The 13,303-nt window shown below is 36.8% G+C and overlaps 2 protein-coding genes across 2 annotated transcripts; both read left to right on the top strand.

Annotated features, from left to right (window-relative positions):
* The first annotated feature begins 1,323 nt into the window (after positions 1-1,323).
* On the top strand, positions 1,324-2,262 carry LOC132008385 (olfactory receptor 4C15). The gene has a single exon (XM_059386924.1). The coding sequence runs from the start codon at positions 1,327-1,329 to the stop codon at positions 2,260-2,262; it is 936 nt and encodes a 311-aa protein (XP_059242907.1). The 5' UTR covers positions 1,324-1,326.
* An 8,290-nt stretch (positions 2,263-10,552) lies between these two features.
* On the top strand, positions 10,553-11,467 carry LOC132008404 (olfactory receptor 4C11-like). The gene has a single exon (XM_059386944.1). The coding sequence runs from the start codon at positions 10,553-10,555 to the stop codon at positions 11,465-11,467; it is 915 nt and encodes a 304-aa protein (XP_059242927.1).
* Positions 11,468-13,303: the final 1,836 nt, after the last annotated feature.

The raw sequence follows: 13,303 nt of genomic DNA on the forward strand, positions 1-13,303 counted from the left end.
AAAATAATGAATACTGTTACACTGAAAAGAAATTTAAAATAAAAAAGTTAAAAATAAAAAAAAGATTTTAAATTAAAAAAAAAACACATTTTACCTTATGATGGATTAAAATTTCCAGTTCACTTTGTGTGTGTAGAGACTGGGTAATCAAAATTCCAGACTGTTACCAATATGTATCTGTGAGTAATTGGGGCATTATCTTCTGATTCTGCACTCATTTGTTCTGTGTCCTTCATCAAAGGGCTTCATCCAAACATGAACAAGGGTATCAGAAGGCTTGAACCTTTACAGGTGGATGTAAAATTGAAAGGCCAAACTGCTCCACATTCTTGCAAGAAAAGGAAAGTTCTTGTTTCTTTCTGTTGACACAGCGGGAAGGACTTGGGTGTTAGATGTTAGAACTGAAGTTTCTCTATTAACATCCCAGACCTAGCATGCGTTCTGAACTTTATCTTTGTATGTATGAGTTTCCTACCAGAAAAATAAGGATAAGACCTAACATGGACTCTATCCTAGGCACTAGGCCCAGAATATTTTTTTTTTTTTTTGTATTGTTTAACTTAGTCAACATGGCAACACTCTGATATAGGTTTTTTTTTTTCTTCTAAATTCCAGTTCTTATTTTAAAATGATGAAAAACAAACAAACAAACAATTCAACACATGGATGCTTGCTCTGTGTTTGTAGGAGCTTTCCCATGTATCTTTCTTTTGTAAGGAATGAATGAACTCATCTTAAAGGCCAAGTTTATTTCAGATGTTTAAAGAAATATTTGGAGAGTAGCCATGATTTGCAAGTGCCTCTTAATATGAATGTTATTCTCCTGTTTGCAGATCATGCAAACTCCTAGCAAGGATAACATGCAAATGCCCTCTGCTCCTATTCTGTGCACATGGGTGGACATGATAACTCCAGTATCATACCCCTTTCCTTAGAATCTTTCTCAACAGTTTACTCCAGGAAGCCACTGCTAAGTGACTAGAGTTGGCAATTGAGATAAACTATTTCTCCACATGTGGATACCTCCTTTGCCCCTTATTGTAGCTCTGGCTATTTTAAAGTATTTAGTAAAAGTATTTAATAATATTTAAAAATAGTATTTTTCTCCTCCTCAATTCTTCCTGACCTCCCAATAGCAGCTTCAACAAATTTTGAATTTTGTGTTCTTAGTGATGCTAGAAATACAGAATATAATTTCTCATGTGGATGCACCAACTTCTTAATGACTACTGTATCACATTGCACTGTCTGAAACACATTTTTCTTTCTCATAATTGTAGACTCTACATGTTTCTTCTGGCAGCTTTGAGCTTTCCCTTGGAAATCATGCAAAACCAAAGCTTTGTAACTGAGTTTGTCCTTCTGGGGCTTTCACAGAATCCTAATATTCAGAAAATAGTATTTGTTGTGTTTTTGTTTGGCTACATTGCAACTGTCGGGGGCAACTTGCTAATTGTGGTGACCATCAGAAGCAGCCCAGCACTCCTTGGCTCACCCATGTACTTCTTCTTGGCTTTCCTGTCCTTCCTGGATGCCTGCTTCTCTACTGTCATTGCCCCCAAGATGATTGTGGACTCCCTCTATGAGAGGAAAACCATCTCCTTTGGAGGTTGCATGACCCAGCTCTTTGCCGAACACTTCTTTGCTGGGGTGGAGGTGATTGTCCTCACAGCTATGGCCTATGACCGCTATGTGGCCATCTGTAAGCCCCTACACTACACAACCATCATGAACTGGCGGCTCTGTGGCATTCTGATGGGTATAGCCTGGACAGGGGGTTTTCTGCATTCAATGATACAAATTCTCTTTACTTTCCAACTTCCCTTCTGTGGCCCCAATGTCATTGATCACTTCATGTGTGATTTGTACCCATTACTGGAGCTTGCCTGCACTGACACTCACATCTTTGGCCTTTTGGTGGTTGCCAACAGTGGGTCTATCTGCATCATAATATTCTCTTTGTTGCTTGTCTCCTATGTTGTCATCTTGCTCTCTCTGAGAACCCATAGTCCTGAAGGGCAGCGGAAAGCTCTTTCCACCTGTGGATCTCATATTGCTATTGTGGTTTTGTTCTTTGTCCCTTGCATATTTGTGTATGCACGACCTCCATCTGCTTTCTCCTTTGACAAAATGGTGGCTATATTTTACACCATCCTAACTCCTTTGCTCAATCCTTTGATTTACACTTTCAGGAATAGGGAAATGAAAAATGCCATAAAGAAAGTATGGAACAGACTGATAGTGGGTTGTAGTGACAAATGAAATATTAAAGTTTAAAAAAAATTGTGAAGAATAAAAGTCAAATTTTTGAGACAAAAGCTTTGTGTGTTTGGGTCTCTTTAATAGGTGCTTATATAATGAAAACAAAAATAAAAACGACCCAGTAATATGGGGCTATGAAAATATTTTCACCCTTAGATCAGTTATCAACTCTGATTTGGTAATTCAGTATCTTCATAGTAAGTTAAAAGGAGTTGGAGATTATGTTTTCTTAAAATCTAAGATTCAATAAAAGATTATAAATAGAAATTTTCCTTCAGGACTCTTGCCACTCATCCCATGATTTGGTAAATTTGTAAGAAATGAAAAAAAAATCTGAGAGATTAAAAACAGAAACATACACTATTTCAAGTGAGAAGAAGCTCATGTGTAGGATACTGATCTTTGTGATTGATGAAGACAACAGTCATGACTCAAGAATGGAAGAGATCAAGCATTATCAGAAACTGAGCAATAAGATTCCCTACATCATATGACTATGTTCTGAAAAAGATGAACTCACACCTTGGATTTCGTGATCCCACTTCCCCATTTACTCTTATTTATTTATTTTTTTAAAAGTTGCTCTAGAGAAGTTATTACTTTCTGATATGCAGATATAATTTAATTTTCCTATTCTTAGTTTTTTTATTTTTGTCAGCCTCCTCTCATGGACTGTAAACTCTAGGTGAGGCAGGGAATTTTGTTTTTCCTGTTTTTGGTTCATGATATATCATGATGTATCATATCTTTTACATTAATACACTAAGGTGTCATGTTTGGCAAAGGAATGTAGTTATTACAGATATTAAATCTTGAAAATGGTAAAATATTATTATTGTGTGTGTATATATATATATGTGAGTGTATGTGTGTGTGTATATATTCATATATGTGATATACATATACATATTCAAATAGAAAATAAAGCCGTTGTTCTCTATGACTTTCTTATTCTTACTCTCTGTCCATTCTTTCATTGTGTACAAAAACAAATCTTGCTCTCAGTGATCTGAGTTTTAATCATAAAGTATTTCTGATCACATTAATATCGTTTATTCCCTCAAATTTTCACTGTGTTAGTTGGGTTTATCTAGCCAGAATTTCTGAGTTATTCATTGGAAACCTTCCCTTGTAAGATACAACTTTAAATAAACAGATTTTAAATCAGGGCCCTGACTGTTGCTAAATTGAAGACAAAGTTGGCTCAAACTAGGACAAACCTCAGTTGGCATTTGTTCTATTTCCACACAGTTTCCATGATGGGATGAGCATAGTCAAGTGAATTCAGGAAATCCTGGAATTGCTTTGACAGAACCTGGAATCCAGATGTCATCCAGTCTTTTGGTGTACAAGAAATTTAATGAGCGCTAAAGGTCATTTGACTCAGAGATTGAAGAAACTTCAAGAGATTGTTGACTCACCTTCTTGCCTTTGGCCACTTCAGGATCTTCTTGCAAACTACCCTCCAAAATTTCCCCACCAGAATGGAGAGCTTAATAATTCCTTCAAAAGTAAGAAGTTCATTTAGGACTTTTGGACTGGGAAATTTAATGCAGGGACTCGTTCATTGTCAGTTATTGTTTTCCAGGCCAAGAAATCTTATGACATTACTGTGCACATCATATGAACATAAAAGAGATTTAGACTTGTACTTAAGAGATGTCGATTCTAAACTCAATTCTGTTACCAATTAGCTGTGGGAACTCTGTGGGATATTTGACTTCTCTGGTTTTCCTTTCCTCATGTTTACGATTAATAAAAACAAATGAATATTTCTTCTGTGCTTTCTCTGAGCCAGGGATTCATTATTTTCTATGTTAAATATTTTAAGATTTACAGAAGCATTTGATTTATTTATTTGACAGAGAGATCACAAGTAGGCAGGGAGGCAGGCAGAGAGAGAAAGGGGAAGCAGTCTCCCTGCCAAGCAGAAAGCCCGATATGGGGCTTGATCCCAGGACCCTGAGATCATGACCTCAGCTGAAGGCAGAGGCTTAACCCTCTGAGAAACCTAGGCACCCCCAGAAGCATTTTAAAGGTAGGTATTTATATTCCCATTCAATTGATGGAGAAGCTGAGTTCTAAGATCTTTTTTTTTTTTTCTTAAAGATTTTATTTATTTATTTGACAGAGAGAAATCACAATTAGACGGAGAGGCAGGCAGAGAGAGAGGAAGGGAAGCAGGCTCCCTGCTGAGCAGAGAGCCCGATGCGGGACTCGATCCCAGGACCCTGAGATCATGACCTGAGCCGAAGGCAGCGGCTTAACCCACTGAGCCACCCAGGCGCCCCCTGAGTTCTAAGATCTTAAGTGACACACCAAAAACCTTCCTCAGGATTCTTCCAGTCCATTTGTGATAAAAGAGACCAGGTTTTGTGGTGTGATTTTCTCTGACATTTCTGTAAAGTGCCAGGGCTTGATGGTTGCCACTAAACCTTTCAGCAAGATGGCAAGACATTGTGCGATCTTTTGTGGGATCCTCTCACCTCCATTCCTGTCTCCCCATTCTGTCCTTCCCCTGTACCCTGCATGACTCAGCTCATCCCCATCGAAGGTGCCTAGAAGATAGTGACACACTTGGTAGTTGATATTTGGACCAAATATCTAGAGTGCTGGGTAATAATATGATTTGCCACATGAAAAGTAATTTTTAATGCAATCTATATCATCTTAAGTAGGTTATAACCATTCACAAGCAACTTTCTCTCTGGTAGTTGGAAGGGCATGTATCTTTTAAAAATATTTATTTATTTACACATTTATTTACTTATTCATTTATTTATTTGAGAAGGAGGAGAGAGAGAGCAAGCAGGGAGAGGAGCAGAGGGAGATGAACAAAGAAACTGTGATGAGTGCAGAACAAGACACAGGGCTGGATCTCATGACCCTGAGATGATAACCTGAACCATTATCAGGAGTCAGAGATTTAACTGACTGAGTCACCCAGGCACCCCAGGAAGGGCACATATATTAAAAAAAAAAAAAAAAAAAAAAGAAAGAAAATATAGAAGACAATACACAATACATATATTCAAAAATTATTTTTCTTCTTTCTTTCTTTCTTTCTTTCTTTCTTTCTTTCTTTCTTTCTTTCTTTCTTTCTTTCTTTCTCTCCTATCTTCCTCTATAAATTGACTTAGGAACATAGGTAAGATTAGGAATGGGGAACTGAACAAATTATTAAAAATTAAGAAATAATGGGGGTGCCTGGGTGGCTGAGTCAGTTGAGTGTCTGATCTTGATTTCAGCTTAGGTCATGATCTCATGAGATTGAGCCCTGTGTGGGGCTTCACACTGGGCATGGAACCTGCTTGAGATTTTCTCTCTCCCTCTTCCCCTTTCCTCACAACTCCTGTGCACTCTTTCTCTCTAAAAAAGATGAAGGAAGGGAGGAAGGAAGGAAGGAAGGAAGGAAGGAAGGAAGGAAGGAAGGAAAGAAAGAAACAAACAAACAAACAGACTGGAAAATGTTATTATCAGTTGACTTTTCCTAAGAGAAAATTGGAAATTAAAGAAGGTGAAAAACTTGCTTAACATCACATAGAAAATATTGGTGGGGCCAGGACACATGTCAGTCTACCAGACATACTTCATCTATCTAAACCTTTAACTGATTTCAACAACTTTCATGCTTCTAGAAGAGATGGGTTTAAGCAAAGCCTATGGAGAAGAAAGCAGAGTTTTCTCTCCTGCAGTTCACAGTGAGTTGAAGCTAACTAATTGGCCCCAAAGCATGTGTTTGCCCATGGACCATCTGAACAAGTTAACACATTAGACATCCTTTGGGACTGGGTTGGGAGTAATGGTTTTCCTGGGGTTCCTGAGGCTGGATGCCTGCCTTAGGCATTTGTAAAACTTGGGTGAGAGTTGCCATAAATATGCAGTGCTGTGGAAGAAATCAGTTACTTCATGTGTTTTCCAAAAGAGCAACTCTGGAAAGAGAAGTGGCTTCAGAAGAATTTATCTCTCAGAGTGCAGGGATAAAGTTCCTCCACAAAATTTTGAGGAACTGAATTAATAAATTTCTCTTTTTACATGAATGTCTCCCCTGCTCCAATGTAGGCCTTGTTTTTGTATGACTTAGTGCTTCTGGGGAAGAACTGTGTGATGTAAGGCCACATGTGGAGTTCCCTTTCTGCATAAACTCTCTACATCCCATCACCTCTTATGATAAAACCAGTGAGAAACCTCAGTGAAGTATAGTTTGTATGTTTTATTCAATCTTCATATGATTCACCTTCTAAGTAAATTAAAGTTGAAGATACAAAAAAAAAAAAATTATTCTATTGGAAGTCATCTATTTCCTCACAAGCAAAGAGGTAAGTTTTTCATCTGTCTGAGATAATTTCTTCACATTGTCTTGTCAAGACTGATCTGATGGAATCTATTTTCAGAGTGTCTTCTAACAAATTATGAAGTTCCTGGATGCTATTTCCATCCATGAGGGGCCGAGATGGCCCAGGGTTCCCAAGCCTTTCCTAGCCTCAGCAGAAGCCTTTACTACCTTTCAAATAATCTATGCTTAATGCAGGGGTGGGGTAGAGCAGGAAACTTCAGCATGGCATTGTGGCCAACTTGGCAGAAGTTTCTATCTTGAGGAGTTCCCTGATTTGAAAAGTTTTAGGTCAGTGGTGATCTTTCTGAGATAGAATATAAGGTAGGAGTGCATTTTCTATACTCATGGGTTTTCAAGACCTTTTTAACCCCTTGTTTATGACCCACAACTAAAACTTTTGTCTGGTTTTGGGGTGAGAGATCATGGGGTGGGTCAGGAGGAAAGAAATTGAACTCTCCAATGAAAACTTGGGTCAAATAACCCTCTTCACTATTTTTTTGCTCACCTTCCTTCTTTTGTATGTCTTTTGTGTCTTATTCCCTAACTCTTCAATGCCTGGTGTCTGTTCACTCCCAGTCTCCTCTTTCCTGCTCTGACTGTATTCTGTATTTTCCCTGTCTTCCTCTTCACCATTATTCATTTGGGTATCTAATTTTCCATTTACCTCACCATGCAGTTTACAGAACCTGATTTTTGGAGTCAGGACCAGGAGTTAATGTATCAGTTGGTATCCTCTAATGGCTCAGGATTTGTCTTCTCTTGGATGCAATCTACGTGATGATAGAGATTTATTGTTTCATATGCTGCAATGGCTGAATGCTAGAGAAAAAAAATGTTATCTAGTAACATTCCATTCTAGTTCTAGCCTTACTGTACTGTACTCAGTGAAACTTTCTTGATCTCAGGTGAAACTCTGCATACAGATGTCTCTTTGCATAAAGCAAGAGGCCACACCTACCTTGCAAGAAAACATGCAGGTCAAATGAAATAACAAAAGAGGAATATTGTTTAAATGATGTTTGAAGATTATAGAGCAAGAATAATATATAATCTAGAATCACCTAATTGAATTGTGATATATATATATGTCACAATGTGTATATATATATATATATATATATACACATTAAAATAAGAGGTAGAGGAAGAAGGCTATTGACTTGGGAAAACCAAGGGAATACTATTGATACCAATATAATTTGAATTGTAAAATTTCAACAGGTAAAACTAAAAATTAAGAATTTTACAAATAATGGGGCGCCTGGGTGGCTCAGTGGGTTAAGCCGCTGCCTTCGGCTCAGGTCATGATCTCGGGGTTCTGGGATCGAGTCCCGCATTGGGCTCTCTGCTCAGCAGGGAGCTTGCTTCCTCCTCTCTCTCTGCCTGCCTCTCTGCCTACTTGTGATCTCTCTCTGTCAAATAAATAAATAAAATCTTTAAAAAAAAAAGAATTTTACAAATAAAAAAATCATGCTCTGTTAACGTGATATCATCCAAAATCAGGGTAAGACAGTGTGGAGTATGAGGAAATGACTGAATTCACTGATAGAACTCTGAGTGGTGGTGTTGATCTCACATAATGTATACATCCATAAGTGTTACTTTCTTGTTTTAATGCCCTCAAATTTTCGCTTTTATTTCAAAATTTTGCCTTTGGCCTTCTTTATGCTTATTTAAAATAAAAGAAAATAGAACCACCTCACCTGGCTTTCATGACTTTACATTATCTGCCCCCACATTTCTCTGTTACTTACCGTTTAATTTAATGGGACTATAAGTTTATGGTGCTCATCTCTATGTTAACCTGAAGCTATGCATATTTCACCCTCTATATTTTATGGACTATTCTCACCTAACTTCACAGTCAAGCCCTCCCTCCCTTTGGGTCCATCCCTTTTTTTAATGTTTCTTCCTCTTGTTCTCCTTCTCCTCTTCCTCCTTCTTTTTAAGATTTTATTTATTTTTTTTTTTTGAGAGGCAGAACGAATGGGAGAAAGGGCAGAGGGAGAAAATATCCAAACAAACTTCTGCTGAGCACAGAGCTCAACTGGGGAGCTTCATCCCAAGGTCCATGAAATCAGGAACTGAGTAAAAACCAAATGTTGGCCCTTTAACTGATTGAGCCACCCAGACACCCTAGGAATCTGATGTTTCAAAACAAAGTAATCATTATATATTTGTTTCTTTTCTATAGCTGTCAGAGATCATTGGGACTGCCAATCAGAGCTTTTAATTTTAATATCTTTAGCTTATCTTTCTACACAATATTATTTTAGCTGGATGACAATTAAGTTTTAAGTTTTGTTTACATATAGAATTTTATTGGGATAAATGGATATTTGAGTAAGTAATTTTAAAATGTATATTATACTAAGGGAAAGTGAGTATAAACTTATGGACTACTTGAGTTTCAAAGAACTGTTTATATGAACCGTATCTTCTTTATCCATTCATCTGTTAAAGGGCATCTTGGCTCTTTCCATAGTTTGGTGATTGTGACCATTGCTGCTCTGAACATTGGGGTACATATGACCCTTCTTTTCACTACATCAGTATCTTTGGGGTAAATACTCTGTAGTGCAATTACAGAGTTGTACGGTAGCTCTATTTTTAATTTCTTAAGGAATCTCCACACCGATTTCCAAAGTGTCTGTACCAACTTGCATTCCCACCAACAGTGTAAGAGGATTCCCTTTTCTCCACATCCTCTCCAACACTTGTGGTTTACTGTCTTGTTGATTTTGACAATTCTATCTGGTGTAAAGTGGTATCTCATTATGGCTTTGATTTGAATCTCCCTGATGGCTTTTTGAAACTTCACTGAGCAGCCAGTTCATAATCAAGGGAACTTTGTACATATGGAGCCAGAATTCACTTGGTATTATCACAATGTGTGTAATTCTTATGTAGTTAACAATCTTATCTAGCGGTATGCTATTGCTCCTGCTTGGTTGTAAAGAAGCTGAGGACAAATTTCTGTGCCATTTACATAGATTGTGGATATGAGTATGCAGTTAGTACATACTAGTGGCTGATCTGATGTTGTTATTGATTAATTAAAGGATTGATGATTTATCAGAAAGAGTTTCTCAAAACACATACCAAAATAAATTTTGATTATTTGACATCAGTATTAAAAGTTGCAAATGTATTATAAGACAGAATAAAGATAAATTATAGTAATTTCCTAAACAGAAGTAATAAAGGTAAAATTATTACCACCATGACTCTGAATCTATGGAAGTAATTTCCTCTTAAAGCATAATCCAAACAAGATACTCAAGAGGTCAGGAATAATAGTTGCAAACTCATGTCCAAATCAAGGAATGTGGTTTTTAAAAGGTAGTCTCCAAGTATATATGTTTTAAAGTTATAAGGGATATTATTTTTAATATATACATCATATATGATTATATATAAATAGATATACATATATAAATATATACATTACAAATATATAATATACATTTATATTATGTATATAATGCATATTATATATTACATGCACTTAATACACATAAGTATATACTTATTAAAGTATCTGTTAGAGTGTCTAATTGTCAAATGAAGAAAAGGCTTCAAGACATTAAAGTCATCTGATCAAGATCATAGAGCAAAGTCATTAGTTCTCAGAACTTGGCAGAGCTCACAATTATTTGAGAGCTTTGTTATTCCTGAAAATCTCAGTCCACATAAGAAGACCTTCAGCTAATGCTCATGGTTAAATCATGGACATTAACATTAAAAGAACAGAATAAAACACAAAAACAAACCAAAAAAACCCAAAGCTTTTCCAAGTGATTTCAATATATGAAGAACTGAGAGCCATAGGTTTATGTGTTGATGGAATTAGAACTATAAAAGTGCAATTCTGAATCAATTTCACCACTATTGCCAGGTCACTATTTCTCCAAATTTCTCTGCAGATGAACAATTTCTACACTCACTGTAATGATGGAGTTGAATAGCAGTGTGAATGAGTTCATTCTGTTTGGGCTAACCCAAAATGTTCTAAAGGAGAAAGTTGTGTTTGTGGTCTTCTTGTTTCTATACCTTGCAACTCTGATGGCAAATTTACTGATTGTAATGACCATAAGATGCAGCCGGACACTTGGGAGTCCCATGTACTTCTTCCTCTTCCACTTATCCTTTGCTGATGCCTGTTTCTCAACCACCACTGCTCCTAGGATGATAGTAGATTCTCTATCTGAGAAGAAAGTCATCTCCTACAATGAGTGCATGACCCAGATTTTTTCAGTTCACTTCTTTGGGTGTTTGGAGGTCTTAGTGCTCGTCTTCCTGTCTTTTGATCGCTATGTGGCCATTTGTAAGCCCCTGCGGTACACAACTATCATGAGCCAGCAAGTCTGTGATACAATGGTGAATCTGGCCTGGGTGGTATCTTGTATCCATTCTTCTTCACAGATTTTCTTGGCTTTGAAACTACCATTCTGTGGACCCAATGTTATTGATCATTATTTCTGTGATATGACTCCATTGCTGAAACTTGCATGCATGGACACTTACACAATAAATTTACTCATAGTTTTTAACAGCGGGGCTATCTGCATGGTAAGTTTCATAGTCCTGCTTACCTCTTATATTTTTATCTTACATTCTTTGAATAACCAGAGTGCAGAAGGAAGAAAGAAAGCCCTCTCTACTTGCACCTCCCACATTATTGTTGTCATCTTATTCTTTGTCCCATGTATATTCACATATACTCGTCCTGTAACTACATTTCCAGTGGACAAGATGGTGGCTGTGTTTTACACTATTGGGACACCCTTGCTCAACCCTCTGATTTACACTCTGAGAAATGCAGAAGTGAAAAATGCCATGAGGAAGTTATGGTGCAACAAACTCTGACTTGTAATGGGGGGAAAAAAACAAACAAACCAAAAAAGAAAAAAAAAAAAAAAAAGAAAAAGAAACCACCACAACAGCAACAAAAAACAGAGGACTCCAATGTCTAATTCTGTAACAACTTAAATAAAATTAGGCTGATAGAAATGAAAAAAAAAAGAAGTTTTCATCTCAATATGGACAATTGAATTTTCTCCCAGTGGGATGCTTGTAAACATAAGTGGAATGACCACAGAGCACAGATCCATTTCATTTTAAGTCAGCTTCATTGAGTGTCACACTATCAAATACAGTAGTATTTGTGGGAGATAAGCCCACTTCACTTTTCTGCTGTCTGAACAGCAGATTGTGAGCCAGCTATTGTTACATCTATCACTTGACCTCCCTCCTTTGTATATTATTCTGGCTTGTGTTTCTCTTTTCCATGGTTCTGACCTGGGTTGAAAAATTGGCCACTAATTTTGACTGACCTATTTTGTTGGAAAATCAGTTTTGACACTATTAAATCTGGATCTTATCTTTTCTGGTTCAGCGATGAATATCTCCAAGTCAGTACAAGAAGCTGATGATCCCACAGGACCACACATATCAACTAATTAAGCCTTTATTTGATGCTTATCTTCCCTTTGTAACATCTGTAAAAATTGGCCTTTTTTTGTGTCTCTTGAGCATGTATAAGGAGATAACTCATGACCTGCTATTCAAATAGTATAATTCTAGTTATAGCCAATATATTCATTGTATTGATTTATAATTTTTATGTACTTAAATTTTTTTCTTTGTTTATCATATTTATTATTATTTGTTTATCTTCTTAGTTTCATATACATTTGTCATGTAAGTGCATGGGTATTTCCCTAGTTGTTGGTTGGTGCATTAGGGACAATTTTATCCAATTCTGAGAATTATATTATAGAAAGCCACACCTCAGGGATAAGTTCATACATATGAGAAAAGCAACAACTGACAGAGAAAACAGAGCAAATTTTACCATATTCCATCCAAATGGGAACATGAAAGAAAATGATTCACTGACTAGTGGATAAGATTTCTTGGTTGTCTGGCCATGGCATGTATAATTCTGTTTTAGGAGAAATGTTTCGGGCTATGGGTTTTTGAATTCTGCCTGTATTAAACTAACTTCGCCTGGTAATTTGCTTTCCTTCAGAGATTTTCCTCCCTGGAGAGGAAAAAAAAAAAAATGTCTAGTCATTGGCTAATAACTAGAATAAGCACTTTGGTATTTTCATTATATTTACATTTTAGTTTAGGTACCATTAACAACTGAGCATGGACAATAGCAGCCAGTCCCTGTGAGAGTGAGCAGTGAGTCTGTCTCAGAATATATATAATCAAGTTTGCTTTCCTACAGATTTGATGACTGGAGCTTGAAGTATGGCAGATCAACCCATCTAAATCCATTCTGAGAGACTTTGTTTGAGTATGCCTCCTTGAGGATAAGGGTCAACTTTCAAACTCTGACAATAAAAATATGGAAGATTTATTTAAAGTTCATTTCCTGTACTAAAAAAAATCTCTCAATGTACAAATCCCATTTGAGTTTCTGGTTAACTGAGCCTGTTAAGCATCTGACTCTTGGTTTCTACTCAGGTCCTTTTCTCATGTGTTGTGAGACCTAACCCCTTGTAGGGCTCCATGCTCAGTGGAAGTCTGCTTGAAGATTTTCTCCCTCTGCCCTCCCCCCCTACTCTCATGGTGTCTCTCTATATATTTCTCAAATAAATAGATAGATCCTTAAAAAAAAAGGCAAAAATCCTGTTAATGATGAGGCAGGACTTTCTTGGTGGGTAACATAAGACATCAATAAGCTACTTGTCT

This window comes from Mustela nigripes, unplaced genomic scaffold, assembly GCF_022355385.1.
Source record: "Mustela nigripes isolate SB6536 unplaced genomic scaffold, MUSNIG.SB6536 HiC_scaffold_148, whole genome shotgun sequence".
In the NCBI taxonomy this organism is placed as follows: domain Eukaryota; kingdom Metazoa; phylum Chordata; class Mammalia; order Carnivora; family Mustelidae; genus Mustela; species Mustela nigripes.